Raw genomic sequence first — 25,571 nt, forward strand, 5'->3', positions numbered from 1 at the left:
ATAGAATAAAAAGATTTGGTTCTACCGGTGTAACAACTGAAACTTCCAAACTCATTCACAGAGGCACTTACATCCCACGTGATGAGCAGAATCCCTGGTTCTGTTGAATTAGTGCGCACATTAATGGGGTTTGAATATGGAACTGTGGGAGTTGGAAGAGAAGACGACAATTAATGTTGGGAAGAGTTTAATCATACCCACACATTTACCATTAGGCAATATTAGGCAGTTGCATAGGGCCGCAAGTTCCTAGGGTCCCCATATGGTTGAATACAACTATTCCTTAATTGTGCACATTAATTATGTTTTGATATAATTCCTTTTGCTAAAATGTCATCAGAAAACTTATAATATTAAGTGTGTCTCAGGCCCTTCAGTGTCCACCACATCAGATCAGTCCATTTGCTACACATGTTCAGGAAGGTTCAAACAGAAAGCAAATGATGAGAAGAGCAGTGTTGTAAACTTAGCGCTTTTGTTGCTCTAGTTAGCGACTTTTCAGACCCCTCTAGCGCTTTTTTAGCGCCTTTGTCGACAACATCTAAAAGCAGCGAACTCTGCTCTCCAGAGCAAGTAGATTGGTAACCCCGCCTCCTGCTCTCCTATATCTTGCCTGCTGTCATGAATCATGCAGCCATTATTTCATCCAAATGAAAAATGGAGAACAGATAAGCAGATCACGGCTTGTCTACAGTGAAAAGAAGGACTGGGTTATTTACTTTTGCCATCGCCTTTTTGGAAACACAGGAAGGAGCAATCAGCTAAGTGAGCTTAATCCTTTCTAAGGCCCTCAGTGAAATACTTTGAAAATAAACATTTCAAGCCAATAGTGTTATTGGAATCCAGGATAAGACCTTATTACCTTTGTAACATTAAAAAAATATGGATATTTTGATGGCAAAAAGTAATGTCAAGAAACGCCAACTTGCCGAATATATTAAGAAAAATAACAAAAGTGGTTCTATAAGAAATGAATGAAAAACAAAGAGCAAAAGAAACACATTTTCTGGTACAACATTAACCTAGAGGCAATAATGCTGATACTGGCACTTACATTCTTTAATTTATAAACCTAAATATAATTGTTAACTAGGCTTATTAACTTTTTAACTTTTTTTAATTAGCTTTTTACCTTTTTTTATTGAATTATTACTTTTTTCAATTTAATTTACAGTAGTTAAAATCTCATTCAAGGGCTCATCTAATTGATCAAATCCCAAAATAAGATGTATAGCCATGTAGCAGCATCTTGCTGAATGGGTGGATATAGATCTTTTGCTTCTAGACCTCACTGATGGACGCGGAACTCTATTTGTAAGGGGTATGCAAGTGATCAAAAACAGTAACTTCCCCTATAAAGGGTTAATGCTTGGAAAAAAACTTTTATTCCTTATGAGACAGCATTTAAAGTCAGCCGAGTACGAAACATTAAGAGAAAAACAACAAGAAAAGGGACGAAAACGTTGAACAAATAATCTGTCTATTCTATTAAAATTTCTGTATCTGTATATTGGGGCTATTTTATGTGTTGTCTTCTCAATTCGGAGGGCCCCAAGCCTGTCTTTGCGTATGGCCCCAATTTCCTAAATCCACCCCTGTCCATACATTTAAGAGACAGTTTTTATTTAAGCTCTTCAGTATAAAATAAACATCAGCATCTGTTAGATAATCCCATGTTTATACATGTTGTGATCCTAAATTATAAAGAACTTGCTCTGTACCTCATTGGATTTTAGGAAGAAATATATATAGGAAAATACAGGTGGTGTCAACACAGGTGACAAGGTTTTACCTGTAGGTGGTGTAGCGTGCTTGTTGGTTGCTTTGCTTGGGTGACTCCTGCCAACTTCATTACCAGCGATAACCCTGAAGCGGTAAATGCAGAAGGACTGCAGGCTGAGCTGGATGTGACTGAAATCCCCGGGTATCTCCTTCAGCACCTGCCATCTTGGGTTCCCGCTATCTGTCTGGGGCTGCTCTTGGGCTTCCACAATGAACTCTGGAGGCAAATTATGTAGTCATGTTTTAGGTCACAGAAATATGTTATATCCCATTCCTCAAAACAGTGTCTCAAAAATATATATTGGATTTAAAATAATGTCTAAATTTACTTTACCAAAAAATACTATAAATAAAAGAAGTGTATGTTTTAGCTATCTCTTCAAGCACAGATGTAATATTTATTTACAGAATAACTGTTTCAGAGGCCTGCTTCGAAGCTGTGATCAGTGGAGTTGAGGGCTCCATTGGCTGAGATGTGACATCTTTAGTGATGTCCAAACACACACTTTCTATTAGATTAAGGTCTATAATGTTATTCTTTTTGCTTTTAATTGAAGATGCAGTACAATTATTGATGTGTCTGGGGTCTTTTTCTTGTTAAAACACTTATCTAAAAGCATTACCTTTTCAACTAATACAAATATTATGCCCACAATGATTGCTACATGCCTAGACACAATACTCCGATGGATTCTGTGGCCATAAACTGTTTATGGATTACCTAACAAAATCTTTGAAACCTAAAATTATAATAGCCTGCAGAAAAATTACTTCATTTGTCTTTAGATCAGTCTGTCAAGTCATGTAGTCCCTTTAGAATACATAATTTCTTTAAGAAAACACCATTGCTAATATCTTAGGTGGCACCACAACTTCTTTGATCACCCTAAAGCTGATCATTGGCTGACTCTGCAGCCCTTTAAATCATTTCAAATAAAAGTTATGTACAATTCAATATTTTCTCCTTATCAGTGATGCTTGCATGTCGATTTGGACTCACTTGGTGGCTGAGGTAAGGTAGTTGTTGGGAATCATCAAGACAAAACACTGTTAGTTCTATTCCTCTTTATAACAAGTTCTCTTTAACACACCTTCTTAAACATGTTCCCACACATCGCTGTTTATACTCTAATAGGTTACAGTCATAACAATCTGGCTAAATGACCATTAAGGTCACTAATGGGGCCATTGTGTTGACTAATGTGACCATTAGGGCCACTAAAGGGGCCTTTAAGACCACTCAAGTCATTGGCTCTACCTTCCATTTTTTTTCAATATTTGGCTGTTTGTCATTTGACGCTCGTGGTTCGACCCTAATGATGTCTCAAGTTGTGAATGGCAATGTAATGCAACATTCACACAGTATGTGATTGGAGAAGCAGAAGCAGTTGGTTTACATGCAAGTTCAATGGTTGACCCTCATCATTAGAAGGTCCTGCAACGAGTCTCGAGCAGCAGAAGCAGCGCTTCATGAGCTTCTGAGGCATGACACCACATCAACCAATCAGAGAAGCTGATCACGGAGCTGGCAGGAAGACAGACACAGCACTGCTGTTATCAATTAAATATATAAAATATGTTCCCTTTTATTATTCTGGTACCTGCAGTTTGTACTATACACTGAAAAAAATAATGCAACCGTTTTGGGCATTTACTTAACCATATTTAGTTACTTTAACACCATTGTTTCATGTTAGCAGGGTAGTGTCAGGACTCCAGTCTTTGTGTTTGTCTGTTTGTTTGTCTTTGTATTGTTCTCCCTTTCACCAGCAGGAGGCACCTGGTTCAGACCCGCCTCCTCACACACCTGTGGACAGTTACCTTCATTACCGGAGTGCTTTTAAGCTGCTGGTTGCCACTACCTCAACGCCAGAGTGTTTGCCAGTTTGGGGTACTCTTGCCAAGCTTTGTTTATTCTGAGTCTAACCTGAGTTTTTGTATTGCGAGTTAGTACTCTAGCTAAGCTGAGATCTCATTGAATTTGACTGAGAGCTTGTCTCCCTGAGATTCAACTTTTTTTTTTGCCTTTGCCTTTTGGCAGGAAGCCTTCCTGCAAACTGGATCTTTCGGACCGCCTCTCCCAGGAGGGATCAACTGAGCCTTAAACAGAGCGACGGATTCAAACTGGAGGTTTGGATCTAGTCACCTTTGAGATCATTGAAATCACTCTGAGCAAGGAAATCATCTTCACCACGACCCGTTCAAGTACCTCAGGAAATCTGAGTGGCAACCAGCGTCTCCGTTCATCTTATCCGTCCGAGTTCTGGGTAAACCCTGTTCCGCCCTCCACCAAATCAGACAAACTCCGGTAAACCAACACACAGATCCGAGTCAAGGATTCTCTACTGCTCTGGAAACGTGAGTCAACAACAAATCCGCTCCTTCAAGATCAACGAATCATATTTCTTACTGAGCCTGAACTAACAGTCTGTCTTCCCCTCGTCTTCCAGTTCCGGCTGAGCAGAGTTCGGGGAAACTGTGCACCGAGCTCATATCACTTCAATAAAACCCGTTCAACTTTTACTCTGTGTCTCTCTTTTTGGCTTCACTGCATGTGGGTCAGAGCCTTAGATAAAATTATGACAGGACATAAAACAATGGTGTTAAAGTAAGCAAATATGATTAAATAAATGCCAAAACAGTTGCATAATTTTTTTCAGTGTATATCTATAAAAATGCTAACATCTACTTACAGCCACCATGAGCTGTAGGTAAAAAACCTCAAGACGCGATCGGGCCTAAGTCAGCTGCTGCAGAGGGTTTTTCAGTGACAGCCCACAGCCGGTATTGTCTGGGTATGCACACCTCCGACAGCCAAATAATATTTAATGCAGGATCATAACCTTGATGAACTGACTGCACAGACAATGTTTTTAGGTGGACTTTCTAACTTAAACATTAAACTACTTTTTTTTCCCCCCACTGATCACAGCAATTAAAGCAAAGCCACTCTCACTGAACCATTGAACACTGGAGCAGCAGAAGCATCAAATGCATCTGGACACACGTTACTGGACGCATTTGGCCTCAAAATGCTCTTGAGGTGCGTCTGATCATGGCATGTTCAAGCATAAAAACTGAGGCAGCAGAAGCTTTTTTGCTGCAGAAATTGCATCTGGTGTGAACGTAGCATAACCGCCTGGGGGACGAGTTATGGCAGCAGTGGAGAGACCCCAAAGTTCACCACAAAACTTCCTCCCAAGGTGCACAGAAATGTTCAAAGATCTAGGGCTGTGAATGCTCAAAGAATTGGGGGAAAAAAATAGTCCGAGATCAAAACCGTTTGGTTTGTTACTTAAACTACAATATTGATGTTTACCACATATGGCCTCTTCCTCTCTAGAACCACTTGTCTTACAATCTTGTTTGCAGCAGTGACCAAATAAGCTGGCTCCTCGTAGTCAGGTCCTCCTTTTGCATAGTCAACATTGAGTTTCTCCATTGTAGAGATATAGGAATGCATTACTGCATTGGACTAAAAATAGCATACCGTTTAGCTTATTTTCAGTAATTCTATGCTTGAGGTAAACCCTTCTGCCTTCTCCACCTTCTTTCATCAATGTTCTTTAAGTACTTTGTTCAAACTGTAAGGTGTCCTCATGACTGAAATTCTTTCTTGGTGAATTCAAGTTCCCTCCATGCTGTTCTTAAGTTTACCTTTGTGACTCAGTGCTGCTGATGTTCTGATGATTGTGATAAATAAAGAAATATCCACTGGACTTGGTTTTCAAGATTTGAAGACGTTTCGCCACCTCTCCAGGAAGCTTTCTCAATTCAAATGTCTGGATCCGCAGTGAGTTTGAGTCTTATATAGACAACGCCTTGTATCGCTTGGAAACATGCAATGGTAACCGATGAATGGGTCGTTAGTTCCATCGTTAGCCTGTAATATCTGAACCTGTCTATGATTCTAGGGGTCGGTCGTTAAAGGGGGGATTGCCATTAAGGGGGGGATTGTCTCCTGTAATACCTGAAACCTGTCTATGATTGTTAAGGGTTGGTCGTTAAGGAGGTATTGTTCACCGGCTGGGGCGGGTGAGTCCCTCGTTCCTCTGTGATGGGGTGGGGGGTTTGGTGATATCTGGAAGGGATCATCTCTATGATTGAATTGTATGTTTTTGGAAGCTGGAATCTGAGTCCACCACCTCTGTTTAAAGTTGGTTTTTCTCTCTTAACATAGATGGCTTCCTTCACGCCCCTCTCAAACCACCTATTTTCTTTATCCAGAATATGGACATTCTGGTCCTCAAAAGAATGTCCTTTGTCCATAAGGTGTAGGTGTACTGCGGAGTCTTGTCCAGAGGCAGCCGCTCTTCTGTGTTGGGCCATGCGTCTGTGGAGAGGTTGTTTTGTTTCGCCAATATAAAGATCAGAGCATTCCTCGCTGCACTGAACAGCATATACCACTCCGCTCATATTTGGTCTGGGGGTTTTATCTTTAGGGTGCACTAGCCTCTGTTTAAGGGTTTGGTTTGGCTTGAAATGTACTGGGATCTTGTGTTTGGAGAAAATCCTCTTGAGCTTTTCAGACACTCCAGCAACATAAGGGATTGTGATGTTTTTGCGTTTAATTTTCCCATCGCTGTCTTCTGTTGCGTGTCTTTTGGATTTCCTTGCTGATTTGATAAAAGCCCAGTTTGGATATCCACAGTTTCGGAGAGCATCTTTGATGTGTTTCTGTTCTTTTTGCTTCCCATCTGTTTTAGTAGGGACATGTTCTGCCAGGTGTTGTAAGGTTCTGATGACTGAGAGTTTGTGTTCCAGTGGGTGGTGTGAGTCAAAAAGAAGATACTGGTCTGTGTGAGTAGGTTTCCTATACACTTCAATGTTTAGGCTTCCATCTCCTTCCATGCTCACCAGGCAGTCCAGAAAGGGTAGTTTGTTGTCCTTGGCATCCTCTCTGGTGAATTTGATGTTACGGTCAACAGAGTTGATGTGTTTGGTGAAAGCTTCCACTTCCTCTAGTTGGATTTTGACGAAAGTGTCATCCACGTATCTAAACCAGTGGCTTGGTGGTATTCCATTGAAAGTGTCTAAAGCTCTCTTTTCCATTTCTTCCATGTAAAGATTGGCTACAATTGGTGATACTGGAGATCCCATTGCGCAGCCATGCTTCTGTCTGTAAAAATTACCTCTGAATTTGAAATAGGTTGTGGAAAGACAAAGGCCCAGTAGTGTGCAGATCTGGTCCGGAGTGAAATTAGTCCTGTTGTTTAAATCACTATCTTGTTCAAGACGTGTCCTGACTGTTTCCACTGCCTCTGTTATAGGTATGCATGTGAAAAGTGAAGTAACATCAAACGATACCAAGGTTTCTCCTGGAGCCATCCTTAAATGTTTGGCTTTGTTGGCAAAGTCTTTGGAGTTTTCTATGTGATGTGGTGTGTTCCCCACCAAGGGAGCTAAGATATTAGTAAGCTGTTTAGCTCCCTTGGTGGGGAACACACCACATCACATAGAAAACTCCAAAGACTTTGCCAACAAAGCCAAACATTTAAGGATGGCTCCAGGAGAAACCTTGGTATCGTTTGATGTTACTTCACTTTTCACATGCATACCTATAACAGAGGCAGTGGAAACAGTCAGGACACGTCTTGAACAAGATAGTGATTTAAACAACAGGACTAATTTCACTCCGGACCAGATCTGCACACTACTGGGCCTTTGTCTTTCCACAACCTATTTCAAATTCAGAGGTAATTTTTACAGACAGAAGCATGGCTGCGCAATGGGATCTCCAGTATCACCAATTGTAGCCAATCTTTACATGGAAGAAATGGAAAAGAGAGCTTTAGACACTTTCAATGGAATACCACCAAGCCACTGGTTTAGATACGTGGATGACACTTTCGTCAAAATCCAACTAGAGGAAGTGGAAGCTTTCACCAAACACATCAACTCTGTTGACCGTAACATCAAATTCACCAGAGAGGATGCCAAGGACAACAAACTACCCTTTCTGGACTGCCTGGTGAGCATGGAAGGAGATGGAAGCCTAAACATTGAAGTGTATAGGAAACCTACTCACACAGACCAGTATCTTCTTTTTGACTCACACCACCCACTGGAACACAAACTCTCAGTCATCAGAACCTTACAACACCGGGCAGAACATGTCCCTACTAAAACAGATGGGAAGCAAAAAGAACAGAAACACATCAAAGATGCTCTCCGAAACTGTGGATATCCAAACTGGGCTTTTATCAAATCAGCAAGGAAATCCAAAAGACACGCAACAGAAGACAGCGATGGGAAAATTAAACGCAAAAACATCACAATCCCTTATGTTGCTGGAGTGTCTGAAAAGCTCAAGAGGATTTTCTCCAAACACAAGATCCCAGTACATTTCAAGCCAAACCAAACCCTTAAACAGAGGCTAGTGCACCCTAAAGATAAAACCCCCAGACCAAATATGAGCGGAGTGGTATATGCTGTTCAGTGCAGCGAGGAATGCTCTGATCTTTATATTGGCGAAACAAAACAACCTCTCCACAGACGCATGGCCCAACACAGAAGAGCGGCTGCCTCTGGACAAGACTCCGGAGTACAGCTACACCTTATGGACAAAGGACATTCTTTTGAGGACCAGAATGTCCATATTCTGGATAAAGAAAATAGGTGGTTTGAGAGGGGCGTGAAGGAAGCCATCTATGTTAAGAGAGAAAAACCAACTTTAAACAGAGGTGGTGGACTCAGATTCCAGCTTCCAAAAACATACAATTCAATCATAGACATGATCCCTTCCAGATATCACCAAACCCCCCACCCCATCACAGAGGAACGAGGGACTCACCCGCCCCAGCCGGTGAACAATACCTCCTTAACGACCAACCCTTAACAATCATAGACAGGTTTCAGGTATTACAGGAGACAATCCCCCCCTTAATGGCATCCCCCCTTTAACGACCGACCCCTAGAATCATAGACAGGTTCAGATATTACAGGCTAACGATGGAACTAACGACCCATTCATCGGTTACCATTGCATGTTTCCAAGCGATACAAGGCGTTGTCTATATAAGACTCAAACTCACTGCGGATCCAGACATTTGAATTGAGAAAGCTTCCTGGAGAGGTGGCGAAACGTCTTCAAATCTTGAAAACCAAGTCCAGTGGATATTTTTTGAATTTTTACGGAATGACTATGACCTGGATGACTGAGAACCTTCATCAGCATATAAATAAAGAATCATTGAAATGGGTGTTAATCTAGTGAAAATCCACCTGAGAGCGGGAAACCTTTTAAGGAGACAAAGGAAGTGATTTTCCTCTTAGTTTTGCTGTTTGTTTACAACGTCATGCCTCTGTACCTGTAGTGGGGCTGTTGTTTGAGGCTCCAGGGATCCAGCTGAGCGTGACACTGTAGTCGTTGTCAACGGAAAGCGTTAGTGAGCTGGGAGGTTCCGGTGGAGCTGTTGGCCAAACATACAGCTCCAGTTAGAAGTTTGCATGCAAGTAATCATCATTTATGCTGCTTTAGCTTTGAGCTTTTAACAGTTTATTCTAACTAAACTTTTTAAGATGTAGAAAAAATATAAAACCATGAATTTTAAAATTGTTATACCTTATAAAAAATTAGTTAATTAAAAACTTGGTGTGGAGCTCAAGCAATGTCCAAGAATGATGCAGTTTAAAAATCAGTATAATAAAATGATTTTCACCATGTACAAGGAGGAAGATGTGCTTTTAAACAATCGGTGTCCCAATAAGTTATTTATGTATTTGCTTATTTTTTTTTCCTCTTTATTCAATTCAATTCTAATAGCTGTAACATGACTGTTTGGAAGGACTGCTGATGTCTATGAGTCTGTAAGGCAGGTTACCTATTTTTTTAATATGGAAAGGGCATAGACATAAATAAACTTTTGCCTCTGCCTAATCCTTTTGGGCATATTTGATTTTTTGGACTATTTGTAAAAAATATTTTGCTCAATTAACTTTGCAATGGCACTGAAGAATGCATCTTGAAAGCCCACAGCTTGCTGGCAAATGTAATAAAATAATAAAAAAGAAGCTGTTAAAAGCTCTATGGTAATAATAAATTTCTGTACCTGACTGAACGTAAACTTCTGAACATAAGTCTGTAACTGCGGGACACAAAGAATCACACAATCAACACACATATCCGTACCTATAACAGTGATGGAGCCTGTGGCTGTCACCTGGCCCAATGATTCGGTTCTGACCTCACAGGAGTAATTGTCTGTGTCTTCTATTTGGACATTTTTCACTTTTAATGTGTTATTGTTGAACATAGTGTACCTGGATTTGGAGAAAAAAGAAGAAAAAGAAAGTATAAAAATATAGAAAAACCGGCATTCTAAAACAATGATGCCTTCACACTGGATTAAAGCCCTGAGAAGATGTTAAAACCAAGCAGAGTATTGGTTTTAGTTGTAAGGTCTTATCAGCAGTGGGTATAGTATCAGAGCACACCGCTTTACTTGTTTTTTAATTACGGAGAACAATCAGTTTGTGAGTAGCTTTTAGGGTAATTATTCATAGAGAAGAAATTACCCAATCAGCCATGAAATGGAGTTTAATGGAGTTTAGTCTTCCACATCATGGCCAATTTTGACAATAGAGGGTCAGAAACTCCCTGAACGAAGCAAGAAAAAGACAATTTTGTTGCTTACTGACACAGTGTGAGAGATTTAAGGTTAAGATTTGTTGTGTTTATACAGCAGCACCGTCCTGACTAAAATTTATATTGCTGGAGGGTCCCGTACTTGTCTCAATCCAGCAGTGTTCACATAAGGGGGAGTTCGTAATCAGGAGGTCTGGGGGACTACGTTCGATTGAAGAGGAAGTTCATGTTAATTCAACCTTCATTTGATTTGGTTCACTTTTAAACAAACCTTTGTAAGGAAGACTGAACCACAAAGATATCTTATTGTAACAATGTCAGGTTGTGCAAAATCACAAGAAATAGCCCGGTTTAAGTAGCAAGAAAGAATTGCAAATTGTAATCAATATCACAGACCTTTCTCTTATTTTAATTTTAATTATACATGCCTGACATGAGAGTTTTTCCTAAGAATTTAGTTTTAGCTGTTTAAAAAAAGGAGAACGTACTTATTATTGGACCTTCAGACCCAAATAATGTAGAATCATTTGTGGATCCTTGGAAAATGCATTTATGTATACTTGGTCCATAAATCTCTCTCCAATTATTCAGTGCTAAATTGGCTGTTCATAGAAGGCAGCCAAGAAATCAGACCTTTCTCTAATTGATAACATGCAGGAACAAATATTGATACCCTCTAAACAAAGATTTGTGCATTTTTAGATGCAATTTAGAACTTACATTAAAAAATCTCCTTCTTCTTATACAATATGGCAAATTTTCTATTTGTTATACAATTAACTTACTTTTCCACTTTTCCAGCCGTGTGTTTTATTCTTTAAAGAAAGTACAATACAGTCTAGTCAGTGAGGTAATTCATATATCCCTCGGGCTGCAACATAATGGAGATCCATCTGCATTGCCAATATAGATAGGTACCAAGGCTATTTTTGATGGATGGCATTGCTAAATAAATACAATTTCTAAAAGCAGATGAGACAGATAGGAAGTCAGACACGAGAAGCGTAAAACTTATGTGGAATATTTCAACATAAAAGGACTATTATCATGGATGCAGTGTAGCTTTAATGAGGGACAGTTTGTGATGGTTTACATAGCAGACACATTGTGTCAGGTCTTAGGGTTTTTCATCCTGTATTAAACTGTCCTTCTGAAATGTGATGCGCAATTAATTTAACATTTCAACTCAGCAGAAACTACTTAAACCAGTGTGTGTTCATGCATTAATCAATTAAATGTGTGAGTTTACTTTTTGTCCATTGTTGAGTCCAGATTCTGTCCATGTTTCTTCCAATGGACCTCGTATTTAAGCAGTCGAGGATCTTTGTAGAAAAGACAGTCCAGGAAAGCAGATTCTCCTCTGTGGACGTGGATGTCCTGAGGACCTTTATGGATCACAGTTCGATCTGGAAGAAAGAGGAACCACAAGCTGCAGATTTAACACTGTTCCTTTTGGTCAAGTCGTCATGAATCACTCAAGAGATTACTTGATATGCACTTTGTAGTACTAATATAATCTCACCAAAATGTAAAGAAACATAAATCAAACTTAATACAAATACAAAGAAGAAAATGGCAAGGAAAACACATTTTTCTTTGGCATTAGTTGGAGTTTTCAATTCAATTCTATTTATTTATATAGCGCCAATTCACAACACAAGTCATCTCAAGGCACTTTACAGTTCAACCAGATCATACAGTCTTACAGAGTCTTGTGTTTTTTGCTACTAAAAAATATAATTACTTACTGAAAACTTCCAGGTTAGCAGTAATGGAGATGTTGGTGTTATCAACAGAGCAGGTATACAGTCCCTGGTCATTATGGGAGACGTTACCCAGCCCAATAGTTCCATTAGTAAACAGGGAAGCACGTTGATCTGAGAGCAGAGGAATATCATCCTCACGGAACCTGCACAAAAATCAAATCAATGAATCATTACAGTGGATTTCCATCTCAGACAGCTTGTTGTGTTGAGAGTTGTTCAGGGCTTTTGTAGCCATATAAGAAAAGAAAAGGTACAAAATAACAGTCAAATAGGAATCATGTAGAGAAATCTGATACCCTCTCCGTGATAAAGGACACAAATATGTATTATTTTCTCCAATTTTAACCAAATACAGATAGGATCAGTTTTTTAAGTGGTACTTTCTGGACTCTGTCTACGGTCGCCTCCTGTGCATCGAAGACAAGCAAGCCCAACCCAAGAAGGTTGCAGGTTTGATTCCCGGCCCTGGGTCTTTTTACATTAAGTTTGCATGTTCTCCCTGAGCATGCGTGGGTTCTCTCCGGGTACTCTGGCTTCCTCCCACAGTCCAAAAACATGACTGTTAGGTTAATTGGCTTCTCTGAATGTGAATGGTTGTTTGTCCTGTCTGTCTCTGTGTTGCCATGCGATGGACTGGTGACCTGTCCTAGGTGTACCCCGCCTCTCGCCCGTAGACAGCTGGAGATAGGCACCAGCATTACTGCTACCCTGGAACCCCTCGCGAACCTGCTTGGGATTAAGCATGTCAGAAAATGGACGGATGGATTGTCTGAACATTTCTGTAGCAATAGATGTTTTTTTTTTAGATGAGTATGAAGATTATTAAGGCATTTAACCAACCACATAATGCTCCATTCAGAAGTATAATAAATTATCTCCCAAAAAAAACAACAACAACAAAGCACATTCCCTGACAACTGGAAGATCTCAGTGATTATACCAACCTATAAATCAGGAGATCCTATGGAACCATGTAATTATAGGTCAATAAGTATGTATCCTACTAGTCTCCAAGATAATTGAAAAACGTGCCACAAAACAGCTTGTCAATCATGTAAATCAAAGCCTATTTAATCTCCGTGAAATACAGTTCAGCTTCAGAAAACAATATTGATTTCAAACAGCCACATGCTTCCATCTGCAGAAAATAAATCATACTATGGATAAGGGTAGTGTGAAAGCAACTTCCGTGAGATTCTGCTCAACAAATAATGTAAACGTAAACTTTTTTTATTGTTTTTTATTTTTATTTTTTTTAAATCCAGGATTAAAATAAATGTGCTTCTTACCATGAAATGTCTGGTAGGGGAACACCAAAGGCTTCACACTGCATGTAGACGTCTTCACCTTCAAATACTTTGTACACTATCCCATCAGAAGACAAGATCTGAGGAGGAAGCTCTGCAGGAAAAAGCAAGACCCATCCATGAAGCCTTAGTTACAAATATAAAAGTCACAAGAGTATTTTTTTTAATTTGGATTTTAATGCAGCATGTTTATACGGCAGACTTGTGAGAGCAGAATGTATCCATACCAACAACAAACAGGTTGATATTCTGGATGATGGAGCCGTTCATGTTGGTGGCCTCACACTGATAGACGGCTGTGTCAGACGTCTTCACATCCCTCAGTATAAGAGCAGTCCTTGTTACGATACGCCGTGGATCGTCATCCACCACTGAACAGACATATACATAGTAAAGAGAGATATGGGCCGAGGAAATGAGTGGAAAACGTAGACAGATTAAATGCTAACAGACATATTTAAGTTCTCCTCTCTTATTTTTTGTAACTGTTTTTTGTAAATCATCCCCTTTTCTCTTTACAGGTGTATTGACTTCAATTTTACATCTTTGTCTTTCTCTAACCTTATGCCTTTTGAAGTTTCCATTTTTCGTCTTTTCAAATTATCTTTTGTTTTTCATAACTCTTTTATCCCTCATCTCCCCTCCACACAAACACACACACACCATCTCAGACACACACAACATGATTACATGTATAATAAACACTCTAGCTGACAATTAAATAAACCACCAGCAATTTTGACAGACTTACTCACATCAAAAACTGCACCTTTAAGAAAATACATGATGAATTTCCATCTTTATTTTTCTTACAATTTTTACAAGATCTTCTAGAAAACGTTTCTCCTTTTTTTATTGCTTTGATAGTGTTAATACTTTGTGTTTTTCTCATTCATTTATGAAGGAGTCCTCTAACACGTAGGTCTTTAACAGGGGGTCCGCGACCCATATGGGGTCCACAGAGGTAGTGCATGGGGGTCACAAAAGTTTTGGTTGATTAGAATTGTTTCTTTATATTCCCCCCTGCAAATTTTCCACTAATTAAAATGTCTTTAAATAAACATTAACATGATTTTAATGCACTGTATTAAACAGATAAATGGAGGCAGAAGATGTCTTTCAGTCATCAATGCTCACATTCAGCGACACACAGGAGCTCTTTCAAGCTGGGCACCGTTTCATTCACAACACCTGTCCCATCAATGAGGAATCAGAATCAGAAATACTTTAATAATGCCTTGACTTTACTTTCATTACATTTCTTCCTCTGTAATAGAGTTAAAATAGGACCAGTTTGATAAAACAAAATTGCATACAATATATTTAAATAGGATGCATATTTTTCTGCTTTCACTTTTGTTTTTATTTAATTTTTTTTCAGTGTCCTATGTGTGCATTCTAAGCTTGATGTCTCAACTAAATTTTGCTATACCACCTTACCATAAAGCAAACGGTATTTACAGCCCTCAGCATGCCTTGCAGCTCTGTTAGCAAGGCATATTCATAATAAAATAAGTATAAATACATAACAATCTGATTATCCGCTCATAATGACCTGAAGAATATTGCTGAAGTCATATATGTGTTGCCTATTTTTACATCTTCATTCATTAATTCCTCATCCTGAAAAACAGATTTTTTTCCCTGCCCCATATTATATTTTCTTCAACTTTTTCCTGAATTTAACTTCTTCATATATCTTATATTCTAAATTCTCTGTTTCCTTATCTATGTTTCCCCTTCATGCTTCCCTTTATCTTACTCTATCCTAACCCTCCTTTAGTTTTTTTTCATTTGTGCTTCTCTTTGCATCATTTTCTCTTACTTTTGTTCTGCAAAAAGATGAATTCACTCTAATTATAAAAACAAAAAGTTAAGTAAATGTTTTTCCTCTATATTTCAAAGTGAGATGCAAAAACATGCAAAAAGATGAAAATGTCAAGCAAGGTGCCAGACCTGCTAGCGATTGGCCGTTGATACTCCAGGAAATGGTGGGCTCTGGGTTCCCCTTGGCCAGACAGTCGAGTTTGACAGTTTCCCCTGGTGCATACATCAGATCTGAGGTCTCCTTGGTCCAGTAGGGAGCAGCTAGAAGCAAACAAAAATAGTTAAACAGTAATTACTTCTTACAAAAACAAAACAAAACAAAACACTGTAAAAATGGTTAGATCTTTTTTTTTATTTTGTATAATTTTTTTTTGCTTATAACTGAGAGCCTGACTTTATTTATTGGTGATCAGCTTCCTACAACCAGCTCTTTGTCAATGAGGTTATCCTAATTTACAAGACTTTTCCAAAGATTATCCCCAGATAAATATATATCTATATCTATATATATATCTATATATCTATATATATATATATATATATATATATATATATATATATATATATATATATATATATATATATATATATATATATATATATATATATATATATATATATATATATATATATATAGCTGGAAAGTCCAATGAGCCACATGTTGCAGAACATTTGGACCCCAGTCCATTGGTGCTTAGTTAATTTCTCTTCTGGATCATTTTCTGTTAACCTAAGAGGTGAATCCGCAGTGAATCAGCTCTTTCAGAAAATCTCAGACACCAATAAATATATTGGCAGAACCTTGCACAGTCTGACACTAGACGTGTTTTAGCTTTCATTTTTTAAGCATTTTGACAATCTGGTGAATTTGCTGGTGTGTCTTCTGTGCTGCTGAAAATTTTGCTGGTAAATAACTGACAATATGTCTTGTTATTATTAATGTGTTCAGTGTGCCTACCTTTTACAGTAACAGTAAAGGAATGTGTTGCATTCCCATGACTGTTGTGAGCCCTACATTTGTACTCCCCTTCATCATCTTCAGTGATGCTCTCAAAATGAAGCCAGCGATTAAAGGTTTCAATTCTGGCACTTGTGGTCTTGAGATCACCATCCGTTTTCTCCCATTCCACCTTGGGTGTCGGCCTGTGGGGAACAGATAAGGATGAAAGGGAGACTGGCAGAGATCTGATCAGATCAACTCATCAAAGGAAGTAGATATTAATAGATACAGATAAACAGGGAATGAAGAGCAAAACAATAACTATAATAGGAATTATAAAATTGGAGCTTATAAGGGGGCAAACAGAGTAAGTCTTACGAAGAGATTCATGGAAACTTTGTGTCGATAGATTAAATGTAAATTTCCTAATGATTTGCCTCTGCTATGAGTTTTTATATTAATCCTCCTGGTGGTGAAAAAATTTAAAGTGGTATTTAAGAAAAGCGTTCACAGCCCTCACAGAGTTAAAGTATTTTTCTGAAAGTAGAACAGCTTGCAGTCAAAGTACCGAGTACGGAGTCAGAGGCGCAAAAGAGGAGTAAAAAAGGAAAAGGAATCTAGAGGCCTATGATTCACAGGGGCCAAGAGAGGTCCCTAATACAATATGATAATGACAAAGTAACATACATATATATATATATATATATATATATATATATATATATATATATATATATATATATATATATATATATATATATATATATATATATATATATATATATGTATGTAAATACAGTAGAGATACAGAAGGAGATTAGAATATTAAATAGCGACAATCACATCGCCTCATATTTGTATTTTTTTCACCACAAACAGTCGACAGTGTTTGACTAAATTATTATAGGAAACTTGACTCAGCAATGTTGTGTCTTGTCATTCCTTGATATACTATCACACAAGTTTACCTATTGGAAGTAGGAGTCACCAACCATAGTTTAGCTTTAAATCTCCACAGTGGTTTATTTATGGGACCTAATACATTTAGTTCATACAGCATAATATACCATATATCATACCACTTTACTTTTGTCTAACGTCTAGTGATGATTATATGATTTCTATCTATTTATTTGCTTTTATTGTTAACTTGTCGCATCCTATTGAATAGATAATAATGTTTGAGCTACACTGACTCATAAAATGCAGCAAAGCATTTTGTCTTTGATCATATTTCCTGCTGAATTTGTATTCATTTCTCCACGGAAGGAGGTCATTTGTATTTAACTTTGTTTTCTGAGTTAATTTCAAGAGGATTTTAAGCAAATGACAATGGACGACTGAATGAATGTATCAATAAATCAGTTTAAAAAAGAAAATCTATAGGAAACCTCTACTTTAAAATACTACCCTAACAAAACTATCTGTGATCCTTACAGGCCTTTAGGGATGCATTCGAGGGTGAGACGTTGACCCCTGAGGGCCTGCTTTACAGTATGGGAACCTTGGGGCTGGAGGAGATGTGGTTTTTTTTCATGCATAACATCGTTACCTGGAAAGCAATAGAGAGAGAAGAGTTCATAAGTAGACATTCACACTGGTCTGTTCTTTATTTAAGCTATGACATCATTGCCAAATAATTTTATTTAAAAGATAATTAAATGAACATGGTGAAATAGGTCATTATAAAAATAAAATGCGTCTACATACAGCACCTTGACTGACTCTACCAAGCTTCTCCTTCTGGTTTACAAAGAAGCAACACTTGCATACTGCTGAGCTTCCTAACTATACTGGACTTGTGCACACGTTAAAAAAAGCAGAGACCTCCACTGAGCAATAACTTGCATCAACAGAAGTGTTTCCCATAAAATGTACCCTTTAAAGGAGAAGTTCGGTTTTTTACACTTTAAGCCCATTTTCTGTAGTGTCCAGGATGAAATCGAATGATCGACACCAAGAGTTTGACAATTGGTCCTGTCTCTGCTTTTTGGCTCATTTAGAATCACCCCCTGGCTGCTTTAGAATGGCTTGCATAGAGCATGTCCGATAATGTCCTTAAAACAACCTTAAACGTTCTTTTTTTTAAATATGCTACTCACCGGGTCGTCAGCGCTGTTCAATGACGTTCCAAAAAAAGTTTTGTGAAGAAAAAACGTTCCTGTAGTGTTTTATTTAGCATTTTGTAAATCCCATTGAGTTCTGTAGGAATAGTCAATATTCCCCTGCCACCGGAAACGGAAATGGGGCCTGTTTACACAGTTGTAGTCTTTTCGCTTCACTCTGTGTACTCCGACGTCGAGGTGCTAACGTCTCTGTTAAACACTTTAAAAAACTCTGAAAATGGAATACGAAAGGTGGATTCTTGATTCTCGACGTCGGAGTACACAGAGTGAAGCGAAAAGACTACAACTGTGTAAACAGGCCCCATTTCCGTTTCCGGTGGCAGGGGAATATTGAGTATTCCTACAGAACTCAATGGGATTTACAAAATGCTAAATAAAACACTACAGGAACGTTTTTTCTTTACGAAACTTTTTTTGGAACGTCATTGAACAGCGCTGACGACCCGGTGAGTAGCATATTTTAAAAAAAGAACGTTTAAGGTTGTTTTAAGGACATTATCGGACATGCTCTATGCAAGCCATTCTAAAGCAGCCAGGGGGTGATTCTAAATGAGCCAAAAAGCAGAGACAGGACCAATTGTCAAACTTTTGGTGTCGATCATTCGATTTCATCCTGGACACTACAGAAAATGGGCTTAAAGTGTAAAAAACCGAACTTCTCCTTTAAGCTTCTTCTTGCAATGACAAAAAAAGCTGTATTCCCTCATTTGCTGTTGACCTGATTTCATCCCTAACACACATGTATGTGAAATTAGATGTCAGGCTGCTACAGACTTGCACAGATTTCATCAAGATAAAACAGATGCAGTAGTGTGTATTTGTGGGGGTGGATGCGTGCTCTCACTTGACACAACGTTGAGTTTCGCAACAGTCACAAGGATAACAGTCCTGGCTTCCTCATATTGAGCATAGCAGTTGTAGTCTTTACGGCTGTCGCTCTTTAGAAGATTTGCAAAATACAAATTCCCATCCAGGCCAATAATAACTCTGTCAGTCTGGTCGATGTGTCGCATTTCTGTGGAAACCAAGCCAAATAGAGTAGTCAAAGCGTAAAAGTTCAGCTTTACAATTTCTAAAATAAAAATATCTCTGATGTGAGATTCAGAATTTAGTGTAGAGGAAAAGAACCTGAGCAGTGAGAAGGAAAGAATAAATAAATACATAAAAGCATAAACACAAACTGGATGAAATACTGACTTTTTCCCATCCAGTAGACCTGAGGAGTAGTGGACTTCTTTGGAGGGTTGCAGGTCAGGATGATGCTCTCTCCTACGAATGCCGTCTTGTGGAGTTCATTTTCTTTTGTTACAAGCGGAACAGCTGAAACAAAAATACAACAGCTTTAATAGTTTATTTTATATGCATAAGGGACAGATATATGTACTTTTGAAATATTTAGTGTTGTGTGTGGTTTATCCTCAACTAAAGAGGGCTGTTTGGCAGTGACTCAGAGATCAGTGATAAGAAAATTGACTTTTCTGAGAAAACTTTTGTACTAGTTTCTCTCTTTCATGCAGCCGTGTTCTTCAACCTGGGAGGTGTTCTCTGTTCAGCAGAATCCACTGCGTTGTTGCTACAAAGCGGTACCCTTTTCTTGAAAGGCCGGTATGTTTGACTGGAGGTATTTTCAAGATCTGTCAGTTCTGATTTCTTTCTGGGAAAAATTCAACCTATTTTCCTTCCCTCAAATAAAGGTCACTTAAGGAAAAAATAAATGTTTGGTTTGTATCTTACTGTAACCCTTACTAGGCTTGGGGACATACTGGACAATTTGTCTAATTTCTCCAAATACTCTAAATTTAGGCCCTTTTATGTCATCAGCTGCCATAATGTCTTAGTTTCCCCTTTTTTCAACTGAAAGGAGCATCTTGCCTGATTCCTCTTTTTGTAAATCCAGCAGACATTTTTTCTACCATTCTTCTGTCCCACAGAAGGCTTGTTGCTTTGCTGTTTTCCTGGATGGATTAAGTAACACTGCTAATGCTGCCATAAAACTCCAAAGGTTCTTGTTCTGCTATTATTATTGTTTCTCCACCTTAGAAAGTGCTCCTTGTTCTGTTTTGTGTTTTTTTATGTTTTTTTAACTTCTCAACCTCTAACCACTTGTGCCAGATGGTCACTCATCCGGGGTTTGGTTCTCTTCTTCTTCTTAAAACAGACTGGTTGCTCTCCACTGTCTCCACATGTTCTGTCAGAGATTTAGATTCCTGCGAAGTTTGATGTAATCACTTGTGTTTTGTTGCCTGTATGATAATACCAGAATGGACTGAAGACATTTTTAATTTAATTTGGGCAGAAATGAGGGCTGCTAAGAGAGGAAGTGGGTAGCACTGCTGTCTTGCAGCTAGAAGTTTCTGGGTTCGATTCACGGGGTCTTTCTGTATGTTTGCATGTTCTCCCTGAGCATGCGTGGGTTCTCTCCGGGTACTCTGGTTTCCTCCCACAGTCCAAAAGCATGACTGTTAGACTCCTTAAAGTCTCCTTAGGTGTGAGTGTGTGTGTGTGAATGGTTGTTTGTCTCTGTGTTGCCCTGCGATGGACTGGCGACCTGTCCAAGGTGTACCACCTCTCTCACCCATTGACAGCTGGAGATAGGCACCAGCACTCCTTGTGACCCCAATTGGGATTAAGCATGTTAGAAAATAGATGGATGGGCAGAAATGTATTCTGTAAACAACTGGAGGTAAAATAGAAAAAATAACTAATACTTAGGACATTCAGTGTCTGTGTTGATTAAGATATATCTAATCCTTATTGCTCTTATTATTTGATCCCCTCTAATCACTTTGTACTTAAATAAATTTTAATTGCTGTTTTGTTTGTTATTTTTATACAAATTTTTACATAACAAATAATAACTCATAGTTTTTAATAAATTATTTTTTGTTAATCAATTACTGGTAAGCATATATTTCACTTTTTGTGTAGTTTTATCTCTCAGACCCTTTAAAAACTGCCATAATGTTTCAGTAAATTTGGAATCAGGGTGTACTTTTTCGTTTGCGGTAGAATGAACTGATTTTGATGAATAAACCTAACTGTACTGTGAGTTTGAAGTAAACAAAACAAAAAAATCTAACAAAAAAAGGCTAAATTTTACTGCTCCATGACATATATAGGGTTAAAACATGAACCTCCCATCACCGGTATTGTAACCTCATGGCTGAATGACGAATCTGTTCCTAGGAAACGGTTTCCAGAGCAACAAGAGATGAGAGAGCAAAACTGGTTTTCCAAGTCTAAGACCATGGTAGCATAGACGTGAAGAGATTCTCTTCACATGAATCATCACCTGTCATACATTTTTACTATGCTGAGATTTACTCTGGTCTATTTTTACAGTGTGTATGAAAATGTGTTAGACTCACAATCTACTATAACCTTTGCAGTTTGTGTCACAGCGGTCCCCTTGTGATTGGCGGCAAAGCATTGGTAGATGCCTGCAAATGAATCCAGGGGCATATCTTCATGTTCTGAGGCGTCAACAACACTGGACCCTGTCTGCTCTGGACCAAACTGTTTCCCATCCTTTTCCCAGCGGATCCTAAAGACAGAAAGAGAGGATTGTTTTAAAAACAGGATTACCGGGAGTGTAGAAATGCAAGAATAACATAAATTATATTCATTATTTCAATTAGAATTGGTTCTAACAGTTGGAGGTTTGCGAGATGCAATCTGGCAATTTCTTGATAAAATAACCACAACTGAACACAAGAAAATATTGCTGAATGGTCATTTATATTACTCAGAAATTTGTAACTTTACACTTGTATATTTCAAATGGACAATTTTCTCCCACTTTTTATGAGACTTTGTTTGCCCTTTTACTGAACCACAATCTCTCCCAAGAGGACAGGCAAATGAAAAATGCACACTTTGAACATGTGATTAGTATGGAAGAGGATTAGGGCTACTGGAAAAAAAAAGTTTACTGATTTTAAAATTTTATTTCAGTTTAGTACGGGAAAAAAGTCAGAATTCTGACTTTTTTCCCGTACTAATTCTGAGATTTCTGACTTTCATCTCAGATTTCTGACTTTTTTCCCGTACTAATTCTGAGAATTCTGACTTTCATCTCAGAATTCTGACTTTTTTCCCGTACTAATTCTGAGAATTCTGACTTTTTTCACAGAATTCTGACTTTAATCTCAGAATTCAGACTTTTTTCCTCAGAATTCTGACTTTAATCTCAGAATTCAGACTTTTTTCCTCAGAATTCTGACTTTAATCTCAAAATTCTGACTTTAATCTCAGATTTCTGACTTTTTCCCCGTACTAATTCTGAGAATTCTAATTTCATCTCAGAATTCTGACCTTTTTCCCGTACTAATTCTGAGAATTCTGACTTTAATCTCAGAATTCTGACTTTTTTCCCGTACTAATTCTGAGAATTCTGACTTTCATCTCAGAATTCTGACCTTTTTCCCGTACTAATTCTGAGAATTCTGACTTTAATCTCAGAATTCAGACTTTTTTCCTCAGAATTCTGACTTTAATCTCAGAATTCAGACTTTTTTCCTCAGAATTCTGACTTTAATCTCAAAATTCTGACTTTAATCTCAGATTTCTGACTTTTTCCCCGTACTAATTCTGAGAATTCTGACTTTCATCTCAGAATTCTGACCTTTTTCCCGTACTAATTCTGAGAATTCTGACTTTAATCTCAGAATTCTGACTTTTTTCCCGTACTAATTCTGAGAATTCTGACTTTTTTCACAGAATTCTGACTTTAATCTCAGAATTCAGACTTTTTTCCTCAGAATTCTGACTTAAATCTCAGAATTCTGACTTTCATCTCAGAATTCTGACCTTTTTCCCGTACTAATTCTGAGAATTCCGACTTTAATCTCAAAATTCTGACTTTTTTCCTCAGAATTCTGACTTTAATCTCAGAATTCAGACTTTTTTCCTCAGAATTCTGACTTTAATCTCAGAATTCAGACTTTTTTCCCGTACTAATTCTGAGAATTCTGACTTTTTTCACAGAATTCTGACTTTAATCTCAGAATTCAGACTTTTTTCCTCAGAATTCTGACTTTAATCTCAGAATTCAGACTTTTTTCCTCAGAATTCTGACTTTAATCTCAAAATTCTGACTTTAATCTCAGATTTCTGACTTTTTCCCCGTACTAATTCTGAGAATTCTGACTTTCATCTCAGAATTCTGACCTTTTTCCCGTACTAATTCTGAGAATTCTGACTTTAATCTCAGAATTCTGACTTTTTTCCCGTACTAATTCTGAGAATTCTGACTTTTTTCACAGAATTCTGACTTTAATCTCAGAATTCAGACTTTTTTCCTCAGAATTCTGACTTAAATCTCAGAATTCTGACTTTCATCTCAGAATTCTGACCTTTTTCCCGTACTAATTCTGAGAATTCCGACTTTAATCTCAAAATTCTGACTTTTTTCCTCAGAATTCTGACTTTAATCTCAGAATTCAGACTTTTTTCCTCAGAATTCTGACTTTAATCTCAGAATTCAGACTTTTTTCCCGTACTAATTCTGAGAATTCTGACTTTTTTCACAGAATTCTGACTTTAATCTCAGAATTCAGACTTTTTTCCTCAGAATTCTGACTTTAATCTCAGAATTCAGACTTTTTTCCTCAGAATTCTGACTTTAATCTCAAAATTCTGACTTTAATCTCAGATTTCTGACTTTTTCCCCGTACTAATTCTGAGAATTCTGACTTTCATCTCAGAATTCTGACCTTTTTCCCGTACTAATTCTGAGAATTCTGACTTTAATCTCAGAATTCTGACTTTTTTCCCGTACTAATTCTGAGAATTCTGACTTTTTTCACAGAATTCTGACTTTAATCTCAGAATTCAGACTTTTTTCCTCAGAATTCTGACTTTAATCTCAGAATTCTGACTTTCATCTCAGAATTCTGACCTTTTTCCCGTACTAATTCTGAGAATTCCGACTTTAATCTCAGAATTCTGACTTTTTTCCTCAGAATTCTGACTTTAATCTCAGAATTCAGACTTTTTTCCTCAGAATTCTGACTTTAATCTCAGAATTCTGACTTTCATCTCAGAATTCTGACCTTTTTCCCGTACTAATTCTGAGAATTCCGACTTTAATCTCAGAATTCTGACTTTTTTCCTCAGAATTCTGACTTTAATCTCAGAATTCAGACTTTTTTCCTCAGAATTCTGACTTTAATCTCAGAATTCAGACTTTTTTCCTCAGAATTCTGACTTTAATCTCAGAATTCAGACTTTTTTCCCGTACTAATTCTGAGAATTCTGACTTTTTTCACAGAATTCTGACTTTAATCTCAGAATTCAGACTTTTTTCCTCAGAATTCTGACTTTAATCTCAGAATTCAGACTTTTTTCCTCAGAATTCTGACTTTAATCTCAAAATTCTGACTTTAATCTCAGATTTCTGACTTTTTCCCCGTACTAATTCTGAGAATTCTGACTTTCATCTCAGAATTCTGACCTTTTTCCCGTACTAATTCTGAGAATTCTGACTTTAATCTCAGAATTCTGACTTTTTTCCCTTACTAATTCTGAGAATTCTGACTTTTTTCACAGAATTCTGACTTTAATCTCAGAATTCAGACTTTTTTCCTCAGAATTCTGACTTTAATCTCAGAATTCAGACTTTTTTCCTCAGAATTCTGACTTTAATCTCAGAATTCAGACTTTTTTCCCGTACTAATTCTGAGAATTCTGACTTTTTTCACAGAATTCTGACTTTAATCTCAGAATTCAGACTTTTTTCCTCAGAATTCTGACTTTAATCTCAGAATTCAGACTTTTTTCCTCAGAATTCTGACTTTAATCTCAAAATTCTGACTTTAATCTCAGATTTCTGACTTTTTCCCCGTACTAATTCTGAGAATTCTGACTTTCATCTCAGAATTCTGACCTTTTTCCCGTACTAATTCTGAGAATTCTGACTTTAATCTCAGAATTCTGACTTTTTTCCCGTACTAATTCTGAGAATTCTGACTTTTTTCACAGAATTCTGACTTTAATCTCAGAATTCAGACTTTTTTCCTCAGAATTCTGACTTTAATCTCAGAATTCTGACCTTTTTCCCGTACTAATTCTGAGAATTCCGACTTTAATCTCAGAATTCTGACTTTTTTCCTCAGAATTCTGACTTTAATCTCAGAATTCAGACTTTTTTCCTCAGAATTCTGACTTTAATCTCAGAATTCAGACTTTTTTATTGTCAGAATTCAGTCAGAATTCTGAGATATAAGTCAGAATTCT

The 25,571-nt window shown here is 37.7% G+C and overlaps 1 protein-coding gene across 4 annotated transcripts in view; it reads right to left on the bottom strand.

Annotated features, from left to right (window-relative positions):
* Positions 1–25,571, bottom strand: part of LOC119799386 (neural cell adhesion molecule L1.1-like) — a 67,258-nt gene that overhangs the window by 16,338 nt on the left and 25,349 nt on the right. For all 4 annotated transcript variants that reach the window (XM_038309237.1, XM_038309234.1, XM_038309235.1 and 1 more), the window contains 14 exons: positions 21,704–21,879; positions 19,533–19,655; positions 19,180–19,350; positions 17,647–17,761; positions 16,228–16,412; positions 15,399–15,530; positions 13,670–13,813; positions 13,425–13,536; positions 12,118–12,278; positions 11,619–11,775; positions 9,914–10,044; positions 9,093–9,194; positions 1,793–1,999; positions 72–142 (listed from right to left, as the gene is read on the bottom strand). In XM_038309237.1, coding sequence (XP_038165165.1) covers positions 72–142; positions 1,793–1,999; positions 9,093–9,194; positions 9,914–10,044; positions 11,619–11,775; positions 12,118–12,278; positions 13,425–13,536; positions 13,670–13,813; positions 15,399–15,530; positions 16,228–16,412; positions 17,647–17,761; positions 19,180–19,350; positions 19,533–19,655; positions 21,704–21,879 — 1,987 coding nt within the window. The remainder of the gene's footprint in view (positions 1–71; positions 143–1,792; positions 2,000–9,092; positions 9,195–9,913; positions 10,045–11,618; positions 11,776–12,117; positions 12,279–13,424; positions 13,537–13,669; positions 13,814–15,398; positions 15,531–16,227; positions 16,413–17,646; positions 17,762–19,179; positions 19,351–19,532; positions 19,656–21,703; positions 21,880–25,571) is intronic.

This window comes from Cyprinodon tularosa, unplaced genomic scaffold (assembly GCF_016077235.1).
Source record: "Cyprinodon tularosa strain WSP-4 unplaced genomic scaffold, ASM1607723v1 ctg66, whole genome shotgun sequence".
Lineage (NCBI taxonomy): Eukaryota > Metazoa > Chordata > Actinopteri > Cyprinodontiformes > Cyprinodontidae > Cyprinodon > Cyprinodon tularosa.